At 34.6% G+C, this 23,621-nt stretch overlaps 2 protein-coding genes across 4 annotated transcripts in view; one reads left to right on the forward strand and one right to left on the reverse strand.

Annotated features, from left to right (window-relative positions):
• Window positions 1-2,354: 2,354 nt before the first annotated feature.
• LOC111047111 (cyclin-T2) lies at window positions 2,355-16,164 on the reverse strand. 2 transcript variants are annotated; one of them, XM_039434384.1, is made up of 6 exons: window positions 16,025-16,164; window positions 11,766-12,029; window positions 10,241-10,360; window positions 8,234-8,574; window positions 4,369-6,763; window positions 2,355-3,147 (listed from the first exon to the last, which is right to left on the reverse strand). In XM_039434384.1, exons 2-5 carry the CDS (start codon window positions 11,916-11,918, stop codon window positions 4,378-4,380), a joined length of 3,000 nt encoding a protein of 999 aa, XP_039290318.1. In that variant the 5' UTR covers window positions 11,919-12,029; window positions 16,025-16,164; the 3' UTR covers window positions 2,355-3,147; window positions 4,369-4,377. The 2 variants fall into 2 exon arrangements, with proteins under 2 accessions (XP_039290318.1, XP_039290317.1); XM_039434383.1 differs by having other exon boundaries at window positions 15,957-16,121.
• A 594-nt stretch (window positions 16,165-16,758) lies between these two features.
• LOC111054136 (disintegrin and metalloproteinase domain-containing protein 10) overlaps window positions 16,759-23,621 on the forward strand; it is a 334,035-nt gene continuing 327,172 nt past the window's right edge. For both annotated transcript variants that reach the window (XM_039434382.1, XM_039434381.1), the window contains exon 1: window positions 16,759-17,102. In XM_039434382.1, the coding sequence (XP_039290316.1) occupies window positions 16,994-17,102 (109 nt within the window). In that variant the 5' untranslated portion in view covers window positions 16,759-16,993. The remainder of the gene's footprint in view (window positions 17,103-23,621) is intronic.

Consider the following 23,621-nt stretch of genomic DNA (forward strand, 5'->3'; position numbering starts at 1 on the left):
AAAATTTAGGTCGATAACTAAAAGCTCGATACTCGATAAGAAAATTTGGTGATCTCTTATTGGTTATTGTAGGCGCGGGACAAAATTTGAAATATTGAAGGTACTATTTCGGCTACTTACTTGCTCTCTTCTACTAATTTTATTTTCATAAAACTTGTTGAAACTTCCATATATGTAATGTTATGGTATGATTTTAATAATAAATATTTACATTTATAGATTGAATGAATAAAATATAATCGGGGATACTTGAAACATAAACTATTGAAATATTCTAGAAAACTAGAAAGTTAGATTTCTTATTTTCAATTTAAATATTTTGTGATTTTTTTGTTTTTATAAGAATATTATGATTTTTCCCTCTTTCCATTTACCATGGAATGCGTTCTATTTTCCCTGTTTACACTGTATTTATGGGTCACTATATTTCTGAATAAGAGAGTACCATAGTTATATAGTATATTAGTTACTAGAGAGAATTTTTGGGGGAATTTTGTTTCGATTCTTCGTTTCGTAGTTTACTATTCTGTATAAATAATTGCTTCTGTGCTAAATCAATTTAAATCAGGTTAAGCGTATTATAATTTTCATCTCCTACTCCCACTGGCGAACAAGAGTCATCTTATGCCAGTGGCTTTTTCACTTACCGTTTATTATTATTACACTTTGGTTGGACTGTATTGTCATGTTGAGCTTTGTTTGATTTATGTATATGTATTCATGAGTGTGGAATAAATAAATTTGAAATAAAATAAAATTCGAATTATATTCTAACATAAAGATGAGAAAAAAGTTTACCACCTATTTCAGTTAAATTAATATTAAATTATGGTACCGATAGACTAATTGTTGATTTCAGTAATAACATTGATTTTTGCTATTTGTGTCATGAAATTAGTCTAATGGTTAGATTCCATGATTTTCAAGCTACCAACTAATCGATGCTGTGGTACCTATCCGTCGTCCGATTATTTCGGCAGTTACGGTACCTACACCATTCGATTTGTAATAAAATGAGCTACAATAAAACTTTCCATTCATTTTTCTTAATAAATAATACATAACAAATACCAGACTATATTAATAATCTCTATTATGTTTAATTTCATGTGAGATGATCAACCAGAATTTGTTGAGAAATTTAAAAGAGTACAGTTTGCAGAGCTATAGGTAGGAATTCTCTAAACGCTGCTTGCAACATAAAGACAGCAGCTAGGCGATGGCAATGCGCTGGATATTTTAGTAATTTCTCTTCTTTCGCTAATATTGCTATCTATTCTCTATGCGATGAAAACCACTCAACAATTAATCTTTGTTTTGAGAGAGCAACTCGTTCACGCATCAAGATCATCCAGTTTCTTTCGGATGTCAATGCACCGCCATTTCCCTCACTGAAAACTAATATTTCAATGCTATTTGTTTCTCTGGTGATGTTCTATTCACTACCAAACAGAAAAGTGACACAACACTACTGTGCTCTATATAGGCTGATAGTTAAGAAATACGAATTTCTCAGGACAGTTGTAGAATAATAATTATGGAGTGAGAGGATAACATTAATCACGTTTGATGAAATTCATCAGGAAAATTGACTTTATATCTTTGCCACGCAAACAATCACGACCATAATAAAGTTGCCTATGCCATCAGCAGACCAACAGACTGATAGTATTCTCTCGATTATATAATAGAATAAGCATTGTGCATTTTTTCTAAATGTTCGAAATTGAATTATTAAATTAGTGAATTCAAATTTCACATCCCTTGTTCTATTTGGATAGTTTCAGTATGATAATACAAAACTTGGTGTGTGTATAAACTGATTTTATACAGTAATTTATACAATACGATAGCAAATCACTTTTTACCAATAATGCTATCCAAGTAAGGCCCTAAATATACGGGCTTATAGACCCACTATTTTTTTTTTGCTCTTTAATCGGATGCATTGTCTCTTATGGAGTAAACTATACGAGCGAAATAAACGCTCTTCAAAAGAAGCTATGCATTCTGAAGACATGCGAAATAAATTCAGCGTCCAAGACGCCCGTATAGTTGGGGCCTAATGAGATAACCTATTGCGTTATTTCTTGATTCAACATCCATAAAAAAATTTGATTCATTTTATACTTGATGTGAAGTAAAATTGATTTTAAATTGAAGTAACTTGAAGTGGAAAAATTCTACGAAGTGTATCCTTTCCACTTTCAGTCAGTTCAAGTACGAAAATTCATTTTTAATACTAAGACAAAACAATTATTTCAGATTTCAAGTATTGTAGTGAAAATACAAGATAAATTAATTCACATCAAGTAAAACTGATTTTGAGGACTGATCAGAAAATTTAATGAATGTAGAGTTTTCAATTTTTATTCACCAACAATATTTTTCAACAACTAAAAACAGAGTAACTGCTTAAAAAATCGTCTTACAAATAATTTATGAATTTGCCTTAAATAATTTAATCTAAAAATGAAATGAAACCGAGAAATAAACTATTCACTAGATAATTATTGATAATTTCGAAGATTGATAATTTGTCCCTTTATCATGTAACTTTTCAATTTTACTAAATATTATGCAGCATGCAAGTTTTGATAGCGAGTACAATTGTTTACGTTTTATTTCATTTGCATCAGGAAAAATGATAGAATTGTAGAGTAGATTGTTTTCTAAGTGAAAGCGTTAAGAAATTTATGTTGAACTATTCAAGAAAACATCAACAATTCGATCATTTTGGACTGCTGCCTTAATATTGCAATAAATAATTAATCAAGTATAAAATATGACTTTCTGGAGAGAGACAACGATGATAAATTAAACTAAAATTTTCGATTATACTAAACAAATCCGATTTTATTACAATAAAATTAACAGAAAAATGATGATTTATCGATAAGAGTTCAAATGACTGACTCTCTTCTTTCGAAGTTCAATATAAAAAACGAGCATATTGAAAACACAAAACTAATCGATGATGTTCTCTGAGGCGCGCTGTTACGATGACATCAGACATCAGGAGTGCAGGCAGACAACGGTGATGGATTGTAGCACTGCTGCCAACGAGCAACATAGGTGACGATCATCAGACAACGTGGGGCCAGACAGAGAGAAGTGAATCACTACACAGCCTTCATCATAGCATGTCTGCAAATCAAACAATACACATTTCTTCATTTTAAATTAAAAATAAACTGATTAAAATATGAGACGTTAAACATTAGCATATCCTGTATTCAAGACTTCAGTCATGAGTTCCAGAATTCATTTTTTTTGTTCACGTCATAAATTTTAAAAATTCTGAAAACGGTCATCTGATTCACTTTGTTGCGTTGAGTTAAAATCTATTTGTTAAAACCATCTAGTTGAGTTCTAATAGGTCTAACTCCACATAGGTCTGACGTTGATACTATTAGGATCGTAGATCGTGAGTTTGAGCACTAATGATTTAAATTAATTCTTCAGTTCTAACAAAAATATGATGATCCCATGACTATCAATGATCTCTATTTTTCTGTGAATAAAACTACCCAAGCAAAAATACTAACAACCATGCTTAAACTTCATGACTGAACAATATTCTAAAACATCTCTGATAGAAGACAACACCTCTGAATACATGTATGACTGTACTGCAGTAGAATTTTTACTGACTATATTTCTCAATTGCAATAAATAAAATTAAATACACTTTCTGCCACGGCTACTCAACTTGCCCACACCTGCACGAAACAATAGTATTATTCGTAATTCGTGAACAAACTTGAAAACAAGAGGAATAGCTTCGATATTAATAGTTGTTGGCTTTAAATGCGAGAGTGAAGCTGTTTTAAGCGTGTTGTATCGTGTCATATTCGTATTGCATATTGTCAATAAACGATTTTACAATATTATAGAGAAAAGGTGGTATAAGAAAATATTCCATGGTAAAGGGCGTTTATGTTCCAAATTTGACTGTCAACTCAAGCCGATAGTCTTAGTATTTTTTTAGTAAGTCCTAGTTATTTTTGATGAAGCCATGTAACACTGGTAGTCTCTCTTACTGTGCCGTTCTTACCCTCTCACCTGGCCAAAACAGTTATAATAGACAGTAGTCGACAGTAATCGGCTTGAGTTAACAAAAATATACTTGCCAATTTGAACAGAAACGACCTACATCATGGGATATCTTCTTATGCTATCTTGTCTCTGCGATAATACCTACAGTGAGATCCGTTTTAAAGTGTCAGAACTCTTTTTAAATAATATCAAAGTTAACCATTCAATAAATGCTGCAAGTTTGAATTAAATCTCACTATAGAATGTGTTAAAGTATTTGGTGAAGAGTGTTTGAACTTAGAGGGCAATAATTGAGTGTGGTGTACTGACCTGCATTAGTCAGTGGGCCGGATCGCCGACGCCAGCACTGCCGTTGTTGCTGGGAGGATGAGCACCCTGCAACACCTCCTTGCTGATGCGGAACTTGAATCCAGGCAGAGCCTGCACCAGCTTCACCTTCTCCTTGGGGATCTTGATCTTGAGACCCGAGTCTCCACCACCCCCCGCATCCACCGGCGTCGCCGCCACCGGTGCTATCGCATTCGAAGAGCTAGCCGCCTCCCGATCCCTGTTCTTGTCTTTGCTTTTATGCTTCTCCTTATGCTTGTGCGACTTGTCACGGTCCTTATGCTCCTTGTGTTCTTTGTGTTTCTTCTTCTTTTTGTGCTCGCGGCCTTCTTTATGCTTTTTGTGCAGGACTTGGGTTATTTCTATGGTGGCTCCGACGTCGACCGCGTCCAAACTACTGGCGGTGGTGACCGTGGTTGACGGAATCACTGTGACGGGCGCCGTTGTCACCACTGCTTTGTCGTGAGACACATTCAACACTTCTGCACTATTCCTAGAAATATTGTTCTTTTCCTCCTTGACGTGTCCACTGTCAAGTCGAAAGATATCCTCAATCCTGACAATCGGTTCAGCTACTGATTCTTGCTGACGCTTTGGTGCTTGCAATACACTGTCATCCAGGTCATTATTTGAGCTATCAGTTCTTTTTCGCTTGAACTTTCCACTGTTGGAAACGACAGGAGTCTGCTTGGGAGGCGAGAATATCGATGACTGGACATTTGCAGTGGCAGTGATTGTTGTGACTGGAATAGGCGTGGGACTGGGCTGTTTGGGTGTCGGCGAGAATATCGAGGGCGCTTTGACGGTCTTGTGGTTGCTATTGGTGGATGAAGATGATGATGATGAGTTAGGAACGGTTGTAGATGCGGTGGTGGTTGGCTGCTGTGAGTAGGGCTTGTGTGAGGCTTTGTTTACACCAAACACATTCACACTATCGGACGGAGTTTCTTTGCGATGTTGAGAGGAGGCAACTGGTGCCAACAGATTGGGATTCGGTTTGAAGTCAATGTCGTTCTGATGATGATGGTGGTTATTGCTGTTGCTGTCGAATATTGATCGTTGGTCATTGGGGGCGAATTGCGAGGTCTGCTTGAATGTGGTGGGTGGCGGCAATGTCCTCGCGTCATGGCCATCGCTGCCACTGGCATTCAGCATGCGGTGATTATGGTCATTGTTCTCTTGTTTCACTAATTGTCCTAACGTAGAAAAGTCAACTTTGCTTTGGTGTTCAATAGCACCAGGTCTGATGTTGGGCTCTTGCTTGACTACAACATTGGCAGGCATTGAACTGTTGTAGGAGCAGTTGTTGTCGAATCGTGGCTCCTGTTTGACGACAGGGGCGTGACTGCTGCTGTCGTAGCGGTTGTTGTAATGGGGCGGCGGCGGCGGCTCTTGCTTGATCAGAGTCGTGTCGACAGTGTCGTATTTATGATTTTGTTCAAATGCGGCCAGCAGTTCTTGTTTGATTGGCGTGGTGGCATTGTAACTAGAGGCAAGTTCAACGCTACTATTACTACTATGTCTAGGAGGCACTTCGAAGGGTTGCTTTTGCTTGTTGTAAGTACTGCTGCCAACGGTCGTAGTGGGGGGAGCAGAGGAGGAGTGGGGAGGTGGGGGGTATTGTGAGTGGTGCGAAGAGTAGGAGGAGGAGTGGTGGTGATGGTGGGAGGAGGATGAGGAGGAGGTGGGGTTGTGGTGTCGATTGTGGTGACCATGATGATGGTTGGATGAGGAGGAGTGGGGGTGGCTGCCCGGCTGCTTGTAGTGCGTGGCCGACTCAGGCTTGCCAGGTCTGGATGATGAGGTAGTTGTTGCTGAGGTGGTGGCCGCCGGGTAGTCGCCGATCCGAATCGGAGGCGGGAAGGTGTTGCTCTTCTTTGGCGGCGCCCCCGCCCCTCCTGTCGGAGGATGATGGCTGCTGCCACGTGACGAGTGGTGCGCATGCGCATGGGGCACTGAGGAGCCGCCTCCGGGCGGCTTCTTGTAGTGACGCATCATGGCCGAGTGCTGCATGGCTGCTGCATTCTTGTCGGTGGCGTCCGGAGCAGACGTCCCTTGTGACGAGCCATGCATGCTGCGCTGCATCTGTTGGCTGAAACCAGAGGTGCTCGGCTGCTGGGCTTGGGCATCCAACTTGGTCGTGTGCTTCTTCTCGATCTCCTGTGAGCTGGGTGCGCCGTAGCTGTGCTGCGGAATGGGGTTCTGGTTCTGGTTGGACATGGCTCGTATCTTGCGCTTGAGCCTCGAGGGACACTTGTCGAAGATGAGCAGGAATTCACCGGTGAGTCGCTCGAGCGCCTCTTGCGTCACCGACGAGTCCACGTAGTAGAACCAGGGACGGCCCTCGTTGCTCTCGGGGATCTCCCAGTTCGACCACCTACATCAACAATCAATTCATCAATTACCGTATACATACAGGGTCTTTCTAAATGATGGACCCATTTTCAAAAATTGGTATTTATTAAAGTAAAAATGCAAAATGACAACCTTCATATTTTTACTTTAATAAATACCTATTTTTGAAAATAGGTCCATCATTTAGAAAGACCCTCGCTTTCTCACGTGTGGGACGAGTTTGGCTTCTGCGTAGATGTTTGCCGTGCAGTAGCCGGAGAGCACATTTAACACTTGTGAGGTATTAAAAAAACTTTGAAACATTCTCTGTCCATTAGAAGCCTATAAAGGTTGTCCATTTTGCATTTTTACTTTAATAAATATCAATCTTTGAAAAATGGGTCCATCATTTAGAAAGACCCTGTATTGTTTTAGCAATCCATACTTACTGGGCTACACTGATTAATGATATAGATCTATTGCTGTACAGTACAAACTAACGATCAAGTTGAGGACATATCTTGAAGAATTATGTTCAAACATCGCGCTCTAAAACGATTAAACAAGCTTACCCAAATGTTAGTTTGTACTGTACAGCAAATACATGAACCAGCTGATTTCATATGAATTATTTCCTTCGTAATAAATAATGTAGTTCGATACAGATTCAAGTTAGAATGCTTGAAATGTGATGTAGAGAATGAAGTTATAAATAAATATTCAATTTTTACTATTGCATTGTTTTTATCAATTATATTAAATTTTGAATTCTTGAATCGTAATTCTATTCAATGGTGCTATTGAGATTATTTTCTTTCTCCTAGACCGGTTTCTGGATTTAATTGAAAATTAAACCGATAGATTTAATGGTCAATTAGATTTCATAAGTGTCCCATAAACCAGGTCCTACCCTGTATATAACCTATAGATTTAATGGTCAATTATATAAGTGTCCTAGAAACCGGGTCCTACGCTACATGAAATCCATAGATTAAACCTATCAAACATTAAAACCTATAGATTTGTTGGTCAATTATATTTCATAAGTATCCCATAAACCGGCACCTACCCTGCATTAGACCTATAGATTAAACCAATGAAATATTAAACCAATTTAATGAAATATCAAGTCAATTAGAATTGAATGAAAAAGACTAAGAAATTGTCAAAAAGCTACAGATTTATTGATACTTAGAAAGACCGGTTTCGGTCTTCATTGTCACAGAGATTGACAATGGTGTAATAACCGAAACCGGTCTAAGTATCAATAAATCTGTGTTTTTTGACAATTTCTTAGTCTTTTTCATTCAATATGAATAATTACCACAATATCAACTTCTCAACTACACAAAAAATCAATTGGATTTCATAAGAGTCCTAGAAACCGTGTCCTACCCTACACTGGCTAAGAAGATATCTCATGTCACTGGTTTCATAGCTTGTATTCAATTTTGTAAAGTAGATAGTTTTTTCACAATTTGCGGGTGAATATGAATTTGAATAGTTTGCGTACCTGACAGCGAGATGTATGCAGAAACAGGCGACGAGCGTGGGCTTGTACTGGAGACACATGGTGGTGAGGTGGAGACTGTTGGATGCCATGAAGTAGGAGGTCTGTGCCAGGTCCTTGCTGGCCTTGACGAGCCGACAACACTGCACGACGTGGGTGTGCGGGTGGTCGATGGCCACGTCGAAGCCGAGCGTCTGCAGCAGCACGTTCTCGTTGACCACCAGGTCCTGAGCCAGCTCCAGGTATTGCTCCGATTTGGTGTCGAGGTGCTGGTGCTGGTCGCGGTGTAGGCACATGTGCGCCACCTTGATCACGTACTCCAGTTTGCGCGGCTGTTCTTCCACCTAACCCGCAACGCAACACATCACCATATTATTCATCATATTGATCACACGTCAATTTGTGAGAATGATATGATATTATGTATTCTATGTTTACAGTATGCAGTATAAATGCGAAAAAGTTATAGAATTCAAGTCTTTATGTTTATAGGAATGATTAATCCAAAATCAGATATTGATCAGACGTCATTTGTTAATGATTCTACTATGTTTACAGTATATAGAATAATGCGAACAAGTCATAATATTCAAATCTTCATTTTGATAGGAAATAAAATTAATCCAAAACCATAACATCAATCATATTGTATTGATCAGACGTAAACTTGTGAATGATTCTATGTTCATAATAAATAGAATAAAATCACTTCACTTATATGGGCTACTTTATTCAAATTAATAAAACAATATAAAAACTTGTAGTACCCATTTTATTAAAAACTTGAAATATTTTAACGACTAGTTTCGACCATAGGTCATTTTCAAGTAACTAGTCGTTAAAATATTTTAAAGTTTTTAATAAAATGGGTATTAAATGTTTTCATCTTGTTTTTATTATATAGAATAAATATGTGATCAAGTCATAATATTGTCCTTATGTTATTGGAAATATGATTCATAAGGAATAATAAATAGGTTGATTTCCTCAAACCAATACGAATGCTCCCGCTAAGGCAAGCAATGAACTACAGTAAGTTTAAATTTTCATGGCCAGATTAGTAAAGTAATTTAGTTGTTTTGAGAAAAAAAATCAAGTCACCAAATTAGAGTAAATGTAAACAGGCAATTGATGGAGTACTACAAATACTAAATGCAGGCAGTAGAAAACTAAATAAATGTTGTGCATTTTATATAAAATTGAAGATATGCAACTAATGACAACAATAATACCACTGAAAATCGTGATAGTATTGATCTCATAAATATTAAGAGAGTAGTACTTGACTTTCTTATTTGTATGGACAACCTCTGAGTCTGCTCCACAAAAAGACATTTTAGCTAATGACTGTTGTAGCAGTTATCATGCATATGTTCAAACGACAAATGAAGATAATTTGACAGAGCCTAGTTTCAGAAAGTACATTTCTCACTCTTAATAAAATGTACTCCAGACAGATCTCATGACGAATGATGGGCAAGTCTCGTTTGCCCTACGAACTGCCTTGATGAAGTAATTATCAATAACTGAGAATATTATTGAATAAGAAAATTACATAGTCTAAATTTTCATTGTCCCTGTACTTAAAAAAATGTAAGAGTAACGGGATATGTGTGTTATATAATATTACCTACCTGTGAGGGAAGTTGGACCGTGACCTTTTATACCCAAGATGAAGAAGGATTTAAAGCAACAGCAGCTGTCCTTTTGTTTAAGCAAGTTTTCCAAATGTTGAATATTGGTAAACTATCCGAATTGATGTAGAATCCAATTTGTTAAAAATTGGAAGAATCTTTTGGAAATCGGTGGAACTCAACAATTTTTTGAAAATTGGAGTAGCATTCCAAATTCAACGAGAAATGGAACACTTCCCAATTTTGTGCAAATTGGAGCACCCATGCTTATCAGTCAGTCATGCAAGACAATAGTTTTGCGTGCAATAACTGTCGGGCAGAAAGAAGTGTTATCAATTCCAGTCTAAAGATAAGTCTAAATGTAATCAGCAGTCACCTTAGCTGCAAGAAATAAGGCAGCCGCTGACACAGACGAGCGATGAAAGTGTGTAAACGAGTGGAACATATAGAACCGGTGCATGTACACAATCGCTGTATTTATGCACAGCTGAGTCACCTGCAAATTTCAAAAACATCATGCTAAATACTGTCATACATCCATTTTTAGACATAAATGCGATTCCATTGGATAAAAGAATTGAATTATATTCATAAAACTAAACTCCTCATCTCAAAATATTGAAGATTCTAATTGAAAAATGCCAATAACTTGTCAAACTGTAAATTCTCGCATTTCCTTTTTTCTTCACTCGACTAGTAGCTGATTTTTCAAATTATTTGGAAACTTGTAAAAATGTAAGTGCTCAATTGTACGATATGTTGTTCGTTGTTTGTTGATCTATGAATCTAATGGCAACGAAAGTCTCGTTATTCAGGACAGTCACAAACTTAATGCTTCACCGCACATTTTCCACTGCAAAGCAACGAAACCTGATGTTAGTCCCTGCTGTATCGAAATTGCAACAATATTTTTCGTTGCTAGACAGTGAAAAATGTACGATTAAACTTGGCTGGCCTTAGTAACGTTCTTAGTTCATTAATTAAATTTGATACATAGTTGATTTTCCAAGTTATTTGACATCTGTTGAAGAACCTAAGAGCTCTAAAGAATGTACTGCAGTTTATAGGACATTGTTCTATGAATATAATTAATAAATGATGATGATTCATAAATTTCGACTATTTAGTGACAGGATATATCCTTGGTAAAATATAGACGACTATTAGTAGGGCATTCACAATGTTGTGTTAACAAGCTCAACTGTTATTTGATAAGTTGGTGTGGTGAACACAGCAACTTACAACACCAACAGCAACAGTTACTAGTACTGAAAAACCGTTACCAGTTAATTACAATACCGTTCCGAACGGGAACTAATGTAAATTGCTGATTATAACCTTAGATTTGGTATGAAAAACTGGAAGTTAGGTATAGAAATTGGAAAAGAATGACCGCCGTTTTTACTGGAGTTAGGGTCTCAAACCTGCGTTTTCTTCTTCATCAGCTGTTGATTTCTTTTTTCAGTAATAATATACTACTGCTATGTCGAGTCAACACTAAGTTAGTATTTTATAGTCTGAATAAAATAGATTGAGGCTTCAACTTCAAGTCGATTAAATATGGCCGTTGCTGGATGGTGTGTAATTGCATCTACTACTAATTGTGTAATTAGACCCATTATCTATAGAGCAGAAAATCGTGATGTGGAGTGAACAGTGACTTATTCTATTATCAATCTTAATTTGGGAGTAATATCTCCTGTTTTTATTTTCTCACTATGTCATTTTAATTATAAGTGATGTTTTAAAAATACATTTACAACGGTATGTTACTATACTATTAGTCAAAGATTTTGAATAACCTTATTCAATGAATTGAAAGACAATGAATTACATGTTCAATGGAACCCTCATTGACTATTATTCAATGAATTTGTAATAGTAAATGATAAGTGGGCTACCTGCAAGCGCTGTCCCATATCCTGTATGAAGTTGGCGGCCTGCTGACGGCTGGAGAGCTCCTTGTCGGGCGAGTAGCCGAGCCGAATGCTGGGAGTGTTGTTGAGCTGCTCCTTCGTGAAGTACCAGCGGTCCTCGGGCGACGGGCGCGACATCTGGACTGCGGCTGGCGACTGCTCGGCGCTTCGGCGACTGCTCCGCGACTGCGGCAAGGCAATGGCTGCTGGGCGATACAGCGACAGCTTCGATCATTAGCGTTGCGGGGCCTGCAAACAAACCACACAACCCATTAACATCACACCAAACACAGCTTATTCATTTTTACAATACGTATGCTTAACACTTGCTAACAGTACCAAATACACAATAAGTGTAAGGATCAACAGGCTCAAGCCCAAAATTGCTTTTCCTATTTATACAAAATTCTATTATAAAAGAATCCATAATAATTCAATGTAAAACGCATATATAAGTAATTGACTGATATCATCCGTCATAATCAATTTAGCATCAATATTGATAGTATTGCAAATCAAATCAAGGTTTACTTAATGACAGAAATTTACAATAATACAACTACAAAGCTATAAATACCATCAAGCTGGTAGGTTACTCGGATGTCATTTGGTCAAAACCGATTTCCATTAACAATCAGTCACAAGGACTACTTTACATTTTGTGGACATAACCACTTTCAAATAAGGTTAGGGTACTAGAATAACGCCAACAAAGCCTTCAAAATCTACACTACAATTTCATTAAATTCATCATTGGGTTGGTAGGCTACACCCTTTAATAGAAGCTTTACATTCTAATAGATTTCAAGTTCTGCTAGGTAGAAAGATGATAGCATTAGCTATTACGGAGGGCTCTTACATTAGCAGACTAAAAATATAATAATATTCCCTCAAGAACTATTGCATTTTTTTCAACAACAGATCAGAAATTCATTGGAAAGCAGGGCCTGAAAACTAAACTGATCAATGTAATAGTACGCAAATCCAAATTAAAAATGCCCATATCAGTCAAAAAATTTGAGCTTTCACATTGAATATATCCAGTAACATGGTTTTGCATGAGAAATTCTCAGTTTCGACCGAATCAACAATATTTGGTCGACGGAAAGTTAATAACTCAAATTTTTCTCTTCATATGTTAGACCTTTATAAAATCATAACCTTCATGATTTAGTTTGGTCATATGATTAGCAAAAGTATAATCTAACAACAGAGTTGTTACCTTGCAAAACACTAGTACCAGAGACATGAGTGAAAGAAGATTGTGTTGAACAATGTAAAAAATATCAGAAATATTTCTATAACTTGAACCGTAAACAAGTTTAAACAGAATTGAGACACACAGTTCTGAATATATTATCTGAGAATGCTGTTGAAAACAAGCGTAATTGACAACAAGCATATAGGATGTGAAATAGCAAATCTTGAATAACTATCCATCCAATTCATATTAAAGGCAAATTACAAATAATAAATAATTAACTTATAAATAATAAAACCCAGAGATAATTAATTTATTTGTTTTTAATTAGAAAATCTAGATAATCAAACACCGGTGGATAATGGTAGCCTACTTGAACAATTTAGTTAACAACTTGACATATTCAAATCCAAGAGACTATTCTAATGGCAGAGTATTTGTGTAGTCTTAATAAATATGGGACCAAACAGAAATGCAACTATACTGAACACAAAGTTATAGTTGAAGGAAGGCTTTAGGCTTTCAGTAAAAGAAGGAAGCTAGATGTTATGACGTAGGCAAGTTTGTATTTTGTTGTTTCAAAATTATTGATCAATCAAAAACAAATCAAACTTGAAAATGAACAAAATGTTACCTGAATTTAATTTAAAATTATTGTAATTACCTCAAATATAGAAATACAAAAACAAAATTTAGCAAACACGGAAATGTACAGCCTAATTTGGGAGAAAGCGTCTTTCTACAAATGCGATAACGGGGTCAAGTTATACCCACAATCAAGGATTTCACAAAAAGCCAAAGTAACTTCTAAATAATGAAAATTAATATGTAATAAAAGCTCCAATATTTAATAAAAGCTAAAAGTATTTTGTAATATTTAACTAGAAAATGAAGTATGACATTTACCCACGTGTGTAAGACAGGCTTGTTCACTGCGCGTACTTTTTCAGATTCTATGGGAATTACTTCAATAAAAACTATTACCGAAGTATAAAAAGCTGAGAACAATAGTATTAAAGCAGTAGAGTTATAAAAGAGCTCGAATAATTATTTAGGCAATACTGTTTCAGAAAGTTAGAGAATGCAGTCACAGAGCTGATAAACTATCACACCACTGACTCCACAAAGCAGAAACACCACTGTGAGAATGTGAAGTGCATCCCAGGTTTACCACTGCAACTATAGTTCCAATACTACCATTGGTCGATTGGAATGTTCACGGTTGAATAGTCTTACACCTGTAATACCCAATGTAAAATGACACCCCATAGGCTTACGTGATTCCCCCACCACCTACACATGTAATTCCCCACCAATTAGCATAAAATGCTGGATTGTCAGGTAAAATTCCATGTTTCTAGTACTGTAACCAAAATCCACAAGTAAATAATGAATATCTATTGAGTTTGGCATGGGTTTATAAATTGTTACTGAAATAAAGTTGTTTTCCAGTTTAATATATGGATTGGGAAGAGGAATTATTGAATTAAGTGAAATTGCATGTAGAAATGGATATTGATTAAATACTTTGTTTAGTTCATTAAAGTCTAATTCATATATGAAAAAGAGAGTTATAGTTTGAAACAAAGGTATTAGTTGTAGAAAATTCTATAACAATTTACTCATTACAATATTACCGGTAATTGAAAAATGTTCAATTGACTTACTTAATATATAACTTATTAGTGAAGATAGTTGTCGCAGTTTTTAACTCAATATAAAATGAATGCCGTCAGAAGATTTATGTTATTTTATTTAATTAAACTTTTAGAGAACTTATGATTTATAACTTTTATATATTTAAATCAGTATTTGATGTATTATATGATTTTGCATTGTTAGGTACACGATTAAGAAATCTATCACCAAGATAAGAGTTAAACAGTGTTATGCAGGTAGGATTCTTTTTTATCTATACTGATTTGTTTGGAAAGAATACTTTGATGATGAATTTCATGTTACATCCCGTTGTTTCATAGCAATGATTTTCAATAAGTAGCCTATTACCGTTGATACTAAGATGTGTTTTCTAGTGATTTGATGATGATACAAGTTAAATTAAAACGGTAAATATGAATAAATTTGATTTATTAATGTCAAAATATGCTTTAATAAATATTTAATATTAAATCATGATTTTCAATTGAGTTGGAAAAACTCAATTAATGAAACCTGAGCATGAATATAACAAAATTAATTTCCAATATTCTCATAGTTTGTGATAAAAGAAAATACATTTTTGTTAATCATAACCTACATTCAATGCTTTAGAAATATTTTCAAACAATTCAAGATGTTTAATATTGCATGAAATCTTGTGTGAATATTGAGAATAAATAGTAACGGAAAGAAAATTCTAAAAAGAAAGTGTGTTGTTTAGTAGAAAACGTTTAGTCTATAACCTAATATTAGGCTAGGTTAACATAACCTATAATGCTTTTGTTTTATAACAGAAAAACTTTATAGTTTTGAAGATTAAACATGCAAAACATATTATTTGATACTTAAACATAGAGGTGAATAAAATAATAACTAAATTTTTGGTAAAACATCATAGAAAAATGAAACTTTCATAAAATTTTATTGACCCATACCACGCAATAAGGTGTTGATAAAAATAGCATAATTACACAAATTGGTTCTCTTTAACAGGTTTATTTTCTAATAGGTCATGACAGAACCTAGTTGAAGTAAAAATTTGAAAAGTTTTAAATCTTAGAACATGCTATTATAACAAGGAAATAACATTGAGTAGAATCGGGAACACAAGGACACTTATAATGCTTTTTGGCTGGGAATCGATAAAACAGGTATGATATACCATTGACACAGTAAAAAAATAATTATCAATAAACTGAGATAGTTTAAATTACCTAAATTATTCTAAAAACTATAACTCTATTAAAATGAAAATAGCGATGCGTGGACTACAAATGGCATTGTAGTGCCACTGTAGAACACATTTATTTACTCACATTTCACGACACCAATAATGTTAAATGTACTACCATATTATAATATAATAAATACAGTAATACTTTACGTTTATAATAAGTAGTAAATTAGATTTCAGTCAATTTTTTCCTTAAAAGATGAGGTTATATTTACAATACATGAAGTAAGCGTAAACCCGTAATTGAGTGCTGCCAACATGGTAGCACAGCTTCGTGGATTGGATTCCCCAAACCTTGTTGCAATCAACATGGTATATAAAAATATCTCTTACATATATAATTATAGAAATACATTTTCCTCCTTAAAAAAATAAATAGATAGTAATTATTTCATTTTATTGATGTAAAATGAGGTCACTTGTCTAGGTTATATACGTAATGGCGGTTACCGTGAAGTTTGATTCGTGATTCACACAGTTGATTATTTTACTGTGTGATTTCAATTTTTTCCAATAGATTTTGTATTCATCTGCTTCATTTGAAAAATAATTTTACACAATTTAATAAGACAATAAGGTTTTCCATACTCAACGGTTTGCGTTGGTGAATCATTGCAAGCACTACAACCTACAAGGAACAAAATTTCTCTTCTTTCTACCGTAGTTGAAGATATAATTTTGAAGATTTTTCCAAGCATTGAAATAGGTTATACATTTATCAATGCTTCATTTTTATGACACATTTCACTCTTAAGTATATTGTTTGGGTAAATACTCAGTTATAACACTTCATTTATAATGTTTCAATGAACTGTGACGAAGCCAGGGAAATTTTATACTCAGATCATCTGTCCATCTGACATGCCTATTCTTGTTTAGTTGAAATCTTCAGTAAGCTTAGTGAAGCTGTGATGTGATGTGGTGTTTGTCCAGTAGCAAGTAGTTTAAAATGACGTGCGAGAGTATTTCAAGTTGTGGCTAATGATAGCTAATTGTTTGCTGAATAGTGAGTGGTGTAGTGTTGAGAAAACCATATACCCTGTGCGTTTAAAATGGTGCGGTTATGATGTGAGATAGTAGTGAATTAATTTGTTTTAAAAAAGCCAGCGCCAATAGCAAATGGCTCTACTTGCTGGCGACTCACGGCAGTCAGTGATTGTCGCAGTCATTGTCCTCTCTCACCTGGTTGAATTAACTCTGCCCACTCCGCTGCCTCCATTTAAACAAGGTAAACACCTCATACTTCCTCTACAATTTTTTTTTAATTTCTAGCAAATTCACAAGTACCTATGTCAACATGAATCACGTGCGCATGTTTTGACGTTTCAAACGGTAAACGACTCACCCATTTGAACTTTCTATTTTTTTCAACTGCGATAGCCAATAATAATATTGTTCATTATTCTAGTAAATTTTTAATGAAAATTGACATTAAGTATTAAAAACTTACATTACCCAATTTCTTATTTCTACAGGAGATATTATAACTTTAGGTAGGATACCTATACATTCAATTTTTTTTAAGCTTACAGTACACAATATAATATTTTAAAATGTTTATTGATGTATGTAATAAAATAATATTTCCTCTAATAAAGGCAATTGATTTATGAAACAAACTCTTTCTATGTCATTGATTGGATACCTCAATTTTTAGTAAAATAAAAATAGGCTAGTCATTTGAAATACTTCTTTTAAATTGAGTTTTGGAAAAAAAATCAATACAACCTTCATAAGTTCTTGTGAAGGACTAGTTTACGTTGATTTAGTTACCAGATATATTGAATTATGTGCATTTTCAGAATTATGATGTTGGGCAGTTGGGAAAACATTTTTTGTATATGGCAAACTAATTTCTAAATAAATATTTATTTATTAACAGAATACTATTTTTATCGTTTTAACTACTAGCGCTGTCCTGGGGCTAGTCACTGAACTTTCCAAATTAATAATCGCAAATGAATTTCACAAAGTACCAATACGCTTCAATATAGCATAAAGCTAATCTAAAGTATAGAGGCAAAAATATACATGGCTACATCTACAATACGAAGTAAACAATTTTCAAGGCTCTCATTATCTCTCAACAATGGTCTATCAACAACACTTGGATCAGGATTGTTGTAATAAGATTGCAATTTGCAATTGACTCTCATAGCCTTTGGTCGGTCTCCTACCTATTTCTATTATAGAGTAGAATGTGTACAAGGCCATGATTTTCGGTTAACAGCAAGCCGTCATCAGCTGAAAAGGTTACTGCGTGTATTATTCTCTTCCATCATGGTCATCAATATGAGTTGTAATTGATAAAAGTTTAAATGTCATTAATCAAGGAATTTGTGATATTCTTCGGAGCTTGTATTTTCAAACAAATATCATGGTCATCAGTTGATAGAAATTGAAAAATATGAAAGTGGTAAAGTCACCAATCAAGGAATTTTGTATAATATCTAAGGCTTGAATGTTACAGTTGTAACAATGTTGAAATGCCATTTTATAAACATGTTCAGCATTTAATATAGAAATTGAAAAAAAAGTTGAAAAGTCATTAATCTATGACTTTCGTGATAAAAATCCCGAATATGAATTCGGGATAAAAATACACCTTCATGGCCTTTATGGCCATCTATTGGATAGAAATAAAAATAGCCTACATTAGTTGACCCAACGTTGGTCAACATAAAATGTCACGCCCTCGGTTGACAGTGAGTACGGATGATTATTTTCATCAATATTTTTACTTTTCTCTGTGTATTATTTTTTCAAGAAAATTTGTTCACAATGACAACCAGAAGTACACTGAAAACATTGGTGATCGCGGCACTGGTCACCATCGTAGGTTTAAAATATCACCTACAGTAATTCACCTCACTGGACGTGAGGCTTCTATCTGTTTTCCCATGTTGTATTTGAGACTCCAAATCAGACTGAATTATTCCTAATAATAATTGTATTGTCCTTATACATTATTGTATAGTAAAATAATGTGGTACCACTGTAAACACGTAATTATTTTATGAAATTAATTTAGTATATTCATTATTCATTTATTTCAAGAGTTTACGAGGACAACAGGCAAAGGGCAAAACACAAGACAGTCTTCATTAAAATAAAAATAATAATTATTACAGCGATAAATAGTTTATATGTTAGTTAACTAAAGATTACGGCACAAAAACAATAAAGTAAGCTAAATCATGATTTGCAACAAGAATAAACTAACTATAAAGTAAATCAGATAAAACTTAATATGAAATAATACGGTACCATATTGAAAGATGCTGTAGGCTACATATTACTAGACCTACCGGTATCACAAAACATTAATACCTTGAAATACACTACTTTTTAGTAGGTAATTTATCAAACTGTAACTAGTAGCTCTGTGAACAGTAGACCTCACGCAGTATTCTCATCCACAAGTACCTGATTGAAACTATAGACCTTATGGAAATACAGCAAGACTGGCTTCTCCACACATCTGTGTGATCACTTGTCATCTGATTCATGATGAATAATTCTATAGTCTGATTTTTACTCTAATATTGGCGTATGAAGGAGGCTCCTTTTTCCTTTTATATTATCCTTGAAATACAAAATTTCAAAAAAACCTTGTATATACGTCGACGCGCAATTTAAAAAGGAATACCTGTCAAATTTCATGAAAATCTATTACCGCGTTTCGCCTTAAATGCGCAACATAAAAACATTTAAACATTAAGAGAAATGCCAAACCGTCGACTTGAATCTCAGACCTCACTTCGCTCGGTCAATAAATTTATAACCGTAATAAACCAGTCATAGTAACAGGTCTTGTACTAACAATAATACTTTCGAATAGTGTTTTTTTTTTCAAGAAAGATAAAAGACCCATTCTAGAATACCATCAAACTGTCCGCAGATTATTTGTTGTTTGTACGAAAAGAAATGATAGCAGCCTCAAATCTGCAGATTTTAATATTATTGTATTTTGAAAAAAATCTTTAACGGAAAGTAAGTGGGAAAATTGAGGTGTTCTCTTCTTCTTATTTCCAGGATTAGGTACACACCTGTTCCGGTTTCAAAGGATATAAGGCTGGTAGAATTCTCACGTCCTTTTCATCGAACCTCTTGGGTTGAAGTGCTCGATAGAGTATTCAATTGAAGAAGTAGAGGCGAATTTGAATTAGGGCGGCTGTAGACTGTGGGCTACTAATAATATTCTACTAATAAGGTATTGTTATTGCGAATGCTCGATAACGGCCTAGCTAGTACCGAAACCAACAAACCTCAACCCAAAAAAGAAACATAGAATGAATATTTTTTATTTTTCAAAGTTGTCAATTAATTTTATGTAGAAGTAATTTGACACATTTGTACGTTTCAAGTTTGTAAGTTTTTGACCACAGCCCAATCACATAGATATGGCCACCCCGTCTTTCGGAGGAGACGATAAAACCCGTAGGTCCCGACTACCTTAAAAGTAGTCGTCATCTCTCATCATCATCCCTCTCATTCATTACCCACGCACAAGCCTAAAAGCTTATGTGGGCAGTGGGCATCACCCTCAGTATTATTATTTAAAACGGAATTAATTTTTTCTTGTTCATTATTCTTGGTATTATTTTCCATCATATTGAATAGGTTTTCAATCTGTCTCAACTTCATAAATTGGGTTGAGTACCGTATCAAATACCGGTACGTGGAATACAATGAATTCCCTTTAAACATTTGTTAACTTTATAAAAGAAATTTATCATAATAGCTTCATTGAAAAAGTTCTTTTTTATAGAAGTTAATTTTTTAATGTAAGTTTTAACACGTAAATTAATTTTTTCAATTCCTTTTTTATTTTTTCTGAAGTGACATATTTTCTTTGGCATTAGTAAGTTATTCACCATGAACACAAGGTATCCTACTTTCTGAGAGGAAGCTTCTCTGGTGAAACTTCAAAATATGAAAATTCATAATTATTTTATTTATCAATTGTATGTCCACTTTCTCTCTACAGTCTTGTAAACATATCGATGGAAGGACAGTGGATAATTTTCAAAACACTTCCACTCTCACTCACACCATCTCAATAGAAAGTAGAACACCTCATTCATTCCAAATTATTGAGGACAACATTGTTTTAATCAGATAGTCATCCAGCTATCAATAATAACATCTTTGTGTGCTGCGATCAATATCATAATTATTATATGTTTGATCGGTGATGTATCATTGTCACTGGTGAGGAACATATACAGGTTCTAAACTCTATCCTATCAACACAAACTAAACCAGTTTCCTGTCAATAACAGATCGAATAAAATTACCAAAGTATGTATCAAAGAATAACTTACTCTACTGTCCAGTAAAAACATGATTTTTAGAATTTCCTTGTCAGAATGTCGAAAATTCAGACCTGATTTTTTTAATCCTGAAATATCATTTTGGTATTAAGTTCAAGTATCTTTAGCAAACGATTGTCAACTAGTTATCAAAAACCTGTTTGATTCAATTACGTACTAAGTTTGAGTGCATATTGATAAAAAAGATTTGAAATTCTCTTGATTAAATTAAATTGCCACTGATTGATGGCATGTTATTAAATTTTGCTGGCTGGAAATTAGTATATGCTGTGACTGTGGTTGTACTACGAGTGTGAACGAAATAATTAATTTGGGATCTCAAACCAATAACAAATGAAACAAGAATAATTCCCCTTTATGTTTTAATCATCACACGAATCAAACTTTCATTACAAAGTAATAATCGTAAATTTGTCTCAATTATTGTTATTATTTCTCTCAAATCCATCTGACTAGCTGGCATTCATAGCCAACAATTTACTGTTGTATGAATATATAATACAGTTTATCAACAAATATATACGCTATAATTTTTTATTAATAAGATTGAATTTTGGATAGACGAATTTTAATAATCGACTTACTAGAATGTTGGTGTTCTGTCCCTTGGTGTGCAATAAGCTCAGTGCATCGTTGAGTCCATAATTGGTTATTTATACCCAGGCATTAGTTTCCAAGTTGAGAATGAACTCGCTCGACTCACATGGTGCATTAAATTGTAATTATGCCTCATTTACACGCCACTGCTTCTCTCTCTATTTTCTTCTTCTCCCTCTCTATTCAAACTGGAAAGAGAGGAAATGAAAATCATCGTAGCACAGTGAGGGAAAAGAGCAAAGTTGGAATGATATAGGGTTCCCCGAAGAGAGAGTGTACATCAGGCATTTGAGGGAGAGAGGTGTGGGAGATCCTCCCTCAGGACCTGACCTCCTCCCAAAAACTCGTCCTTTTTATCAGTATTTCCTGGAGTTAACGAAACGTGTGCGAATACTGTACAATGAGCTCGCGAAGCAAAAACTGAAACAAACTAGGGAAGCAACTGTTGCATTTTCAAACTGGCTTTCATATCAATTTCAACGATGTATCATGTTGGCAATGAATGTTGTGTTACAAAGTTGGATTATGATTTGATGCTCAGTATTCTTAGAATCATTCATAGATGTTTATTCACTTTGTAAATGGGAAAGTTTTGTTACCGTACTACCAGAGATCACAGAAATAATCTTATTCACAGATGGAAATTACTGAGATATTGCAATTATTCAAATGCTAATGAATTAATTATTATTATTAAACGAAAATCCAGATTAATGTAATTAATGAATTGCTGTAATTCACCCCGAAGACTTCTGCTACTGCAAATATTGACAGCTAGATGGAAATTCGATGAGTGCTACTATTCAAAAATTATTATTTGTCAGCTCGGGAATTATTTAACAATTGAAAAATACAAAAAAAAATGAAATATGATAAATATCAATATAAGTTGTTATCAAGGTGCAAGAAGAAGGTTGTCCGTAGTACAACTGTATAATGAATTATTTATACAATTTGAATTTGAAGAACTTCCAAATTAATAACCAATCCATTTATTATTCCACAAGCTGCGTTATGAAAGTTACATTTATTTTGCATTACATTTGGCTTATTCTATTCGCATCTGTGAAGTGGGCCAGTCAGTCGTATGGGAATAGAACCATAGCGCTGTGGGGAAAAGGAAGTTTTTCCGATATCAGCACTAAGAAAGCCAGAAGAAATTGAAATAAGCAAAAAGTGAGTTACTCAAACTTTGCTGTTGTGTTCTTCTTCTTTTTCTCCTTCACATTTTTTCTTCTCCGTTGTTCACAATACAAGTGATATACCACCGAGTGTTTTTCTACGGGCATGGCTTGATACGCTTTCTCGCTTGCAAACCAACTACCTACCAATATTCCTTCCCTCTTTTGGAAACCTAACCTTACCATCCAACTCTTTGAACTGATGTACTTTGCACATTTATTGGAGACTTCTCTCACTCACCCACCCACCCTCTAACCTCTGGCTAACTATTTATTAGAACAGAACACGAATACTTGTCTTGTGGTCTGCATAAAATATTGCTGGAACTATATTTCTAGTTTTCTTGATAGAGTTTCGTAATATCCGTTTCTTGTAGACCTAAGCTCCGTTTGTGGTATTTGTTCATCTACATTTTTTCTGATTCCTCAATCGTATATTGTCGTTTGTCCATATGAGACGAAATATTAGAGCTCGTTGAAGTCTGTCATGTACACTAAAACACTACATGATACTGGAAACATATTATTTTCCCAGTTTACACAAAATCCATTGCAACATTTATGATTTTAGTTAATTTTGTTCTCAATTTACTACTCTACAAAACTATTCCACCCATTCCACACGATGATTTA

The sequence above is a fragment of the Nilaparvata lugens genome, chromosome 8 (genome assembly GCF_014356525.2).
Source record: "Nilaparvata lugens isolate BPH chromosome 8, ASM1435652v1, whole genome shotgun sequence".
NCBI lineage: Eukaryota > Metazoa > Arthropoda > Insecta > Hemiptera > Delphacidae > Nilaparvata > Nilaparvata lugens.

Coding starts and splice junctions, on each gene's coding strand:
- LOC111047111 (XM_039434384.1), bottom strand. CDS start 11,918: ATGTCGCGCCCGTCGCCCGAGGACCGCTGGTACTTCACGAAGGAGCAG. Junction 8,575..10,240: donor CCTTATTTCTTGCAGCTAAG/GTGACTGCTGAT, acceptor GTTGCGGGTTAG/GTGGAAGAACAGCCGCGCAA. Junction 6,764..8,233: donor TGCATACATCTCGCTGTCAG/GTACGCAAACTA, acceptor TTGTTGATGTAG/GTGGTCGAACTGGGAGATCC.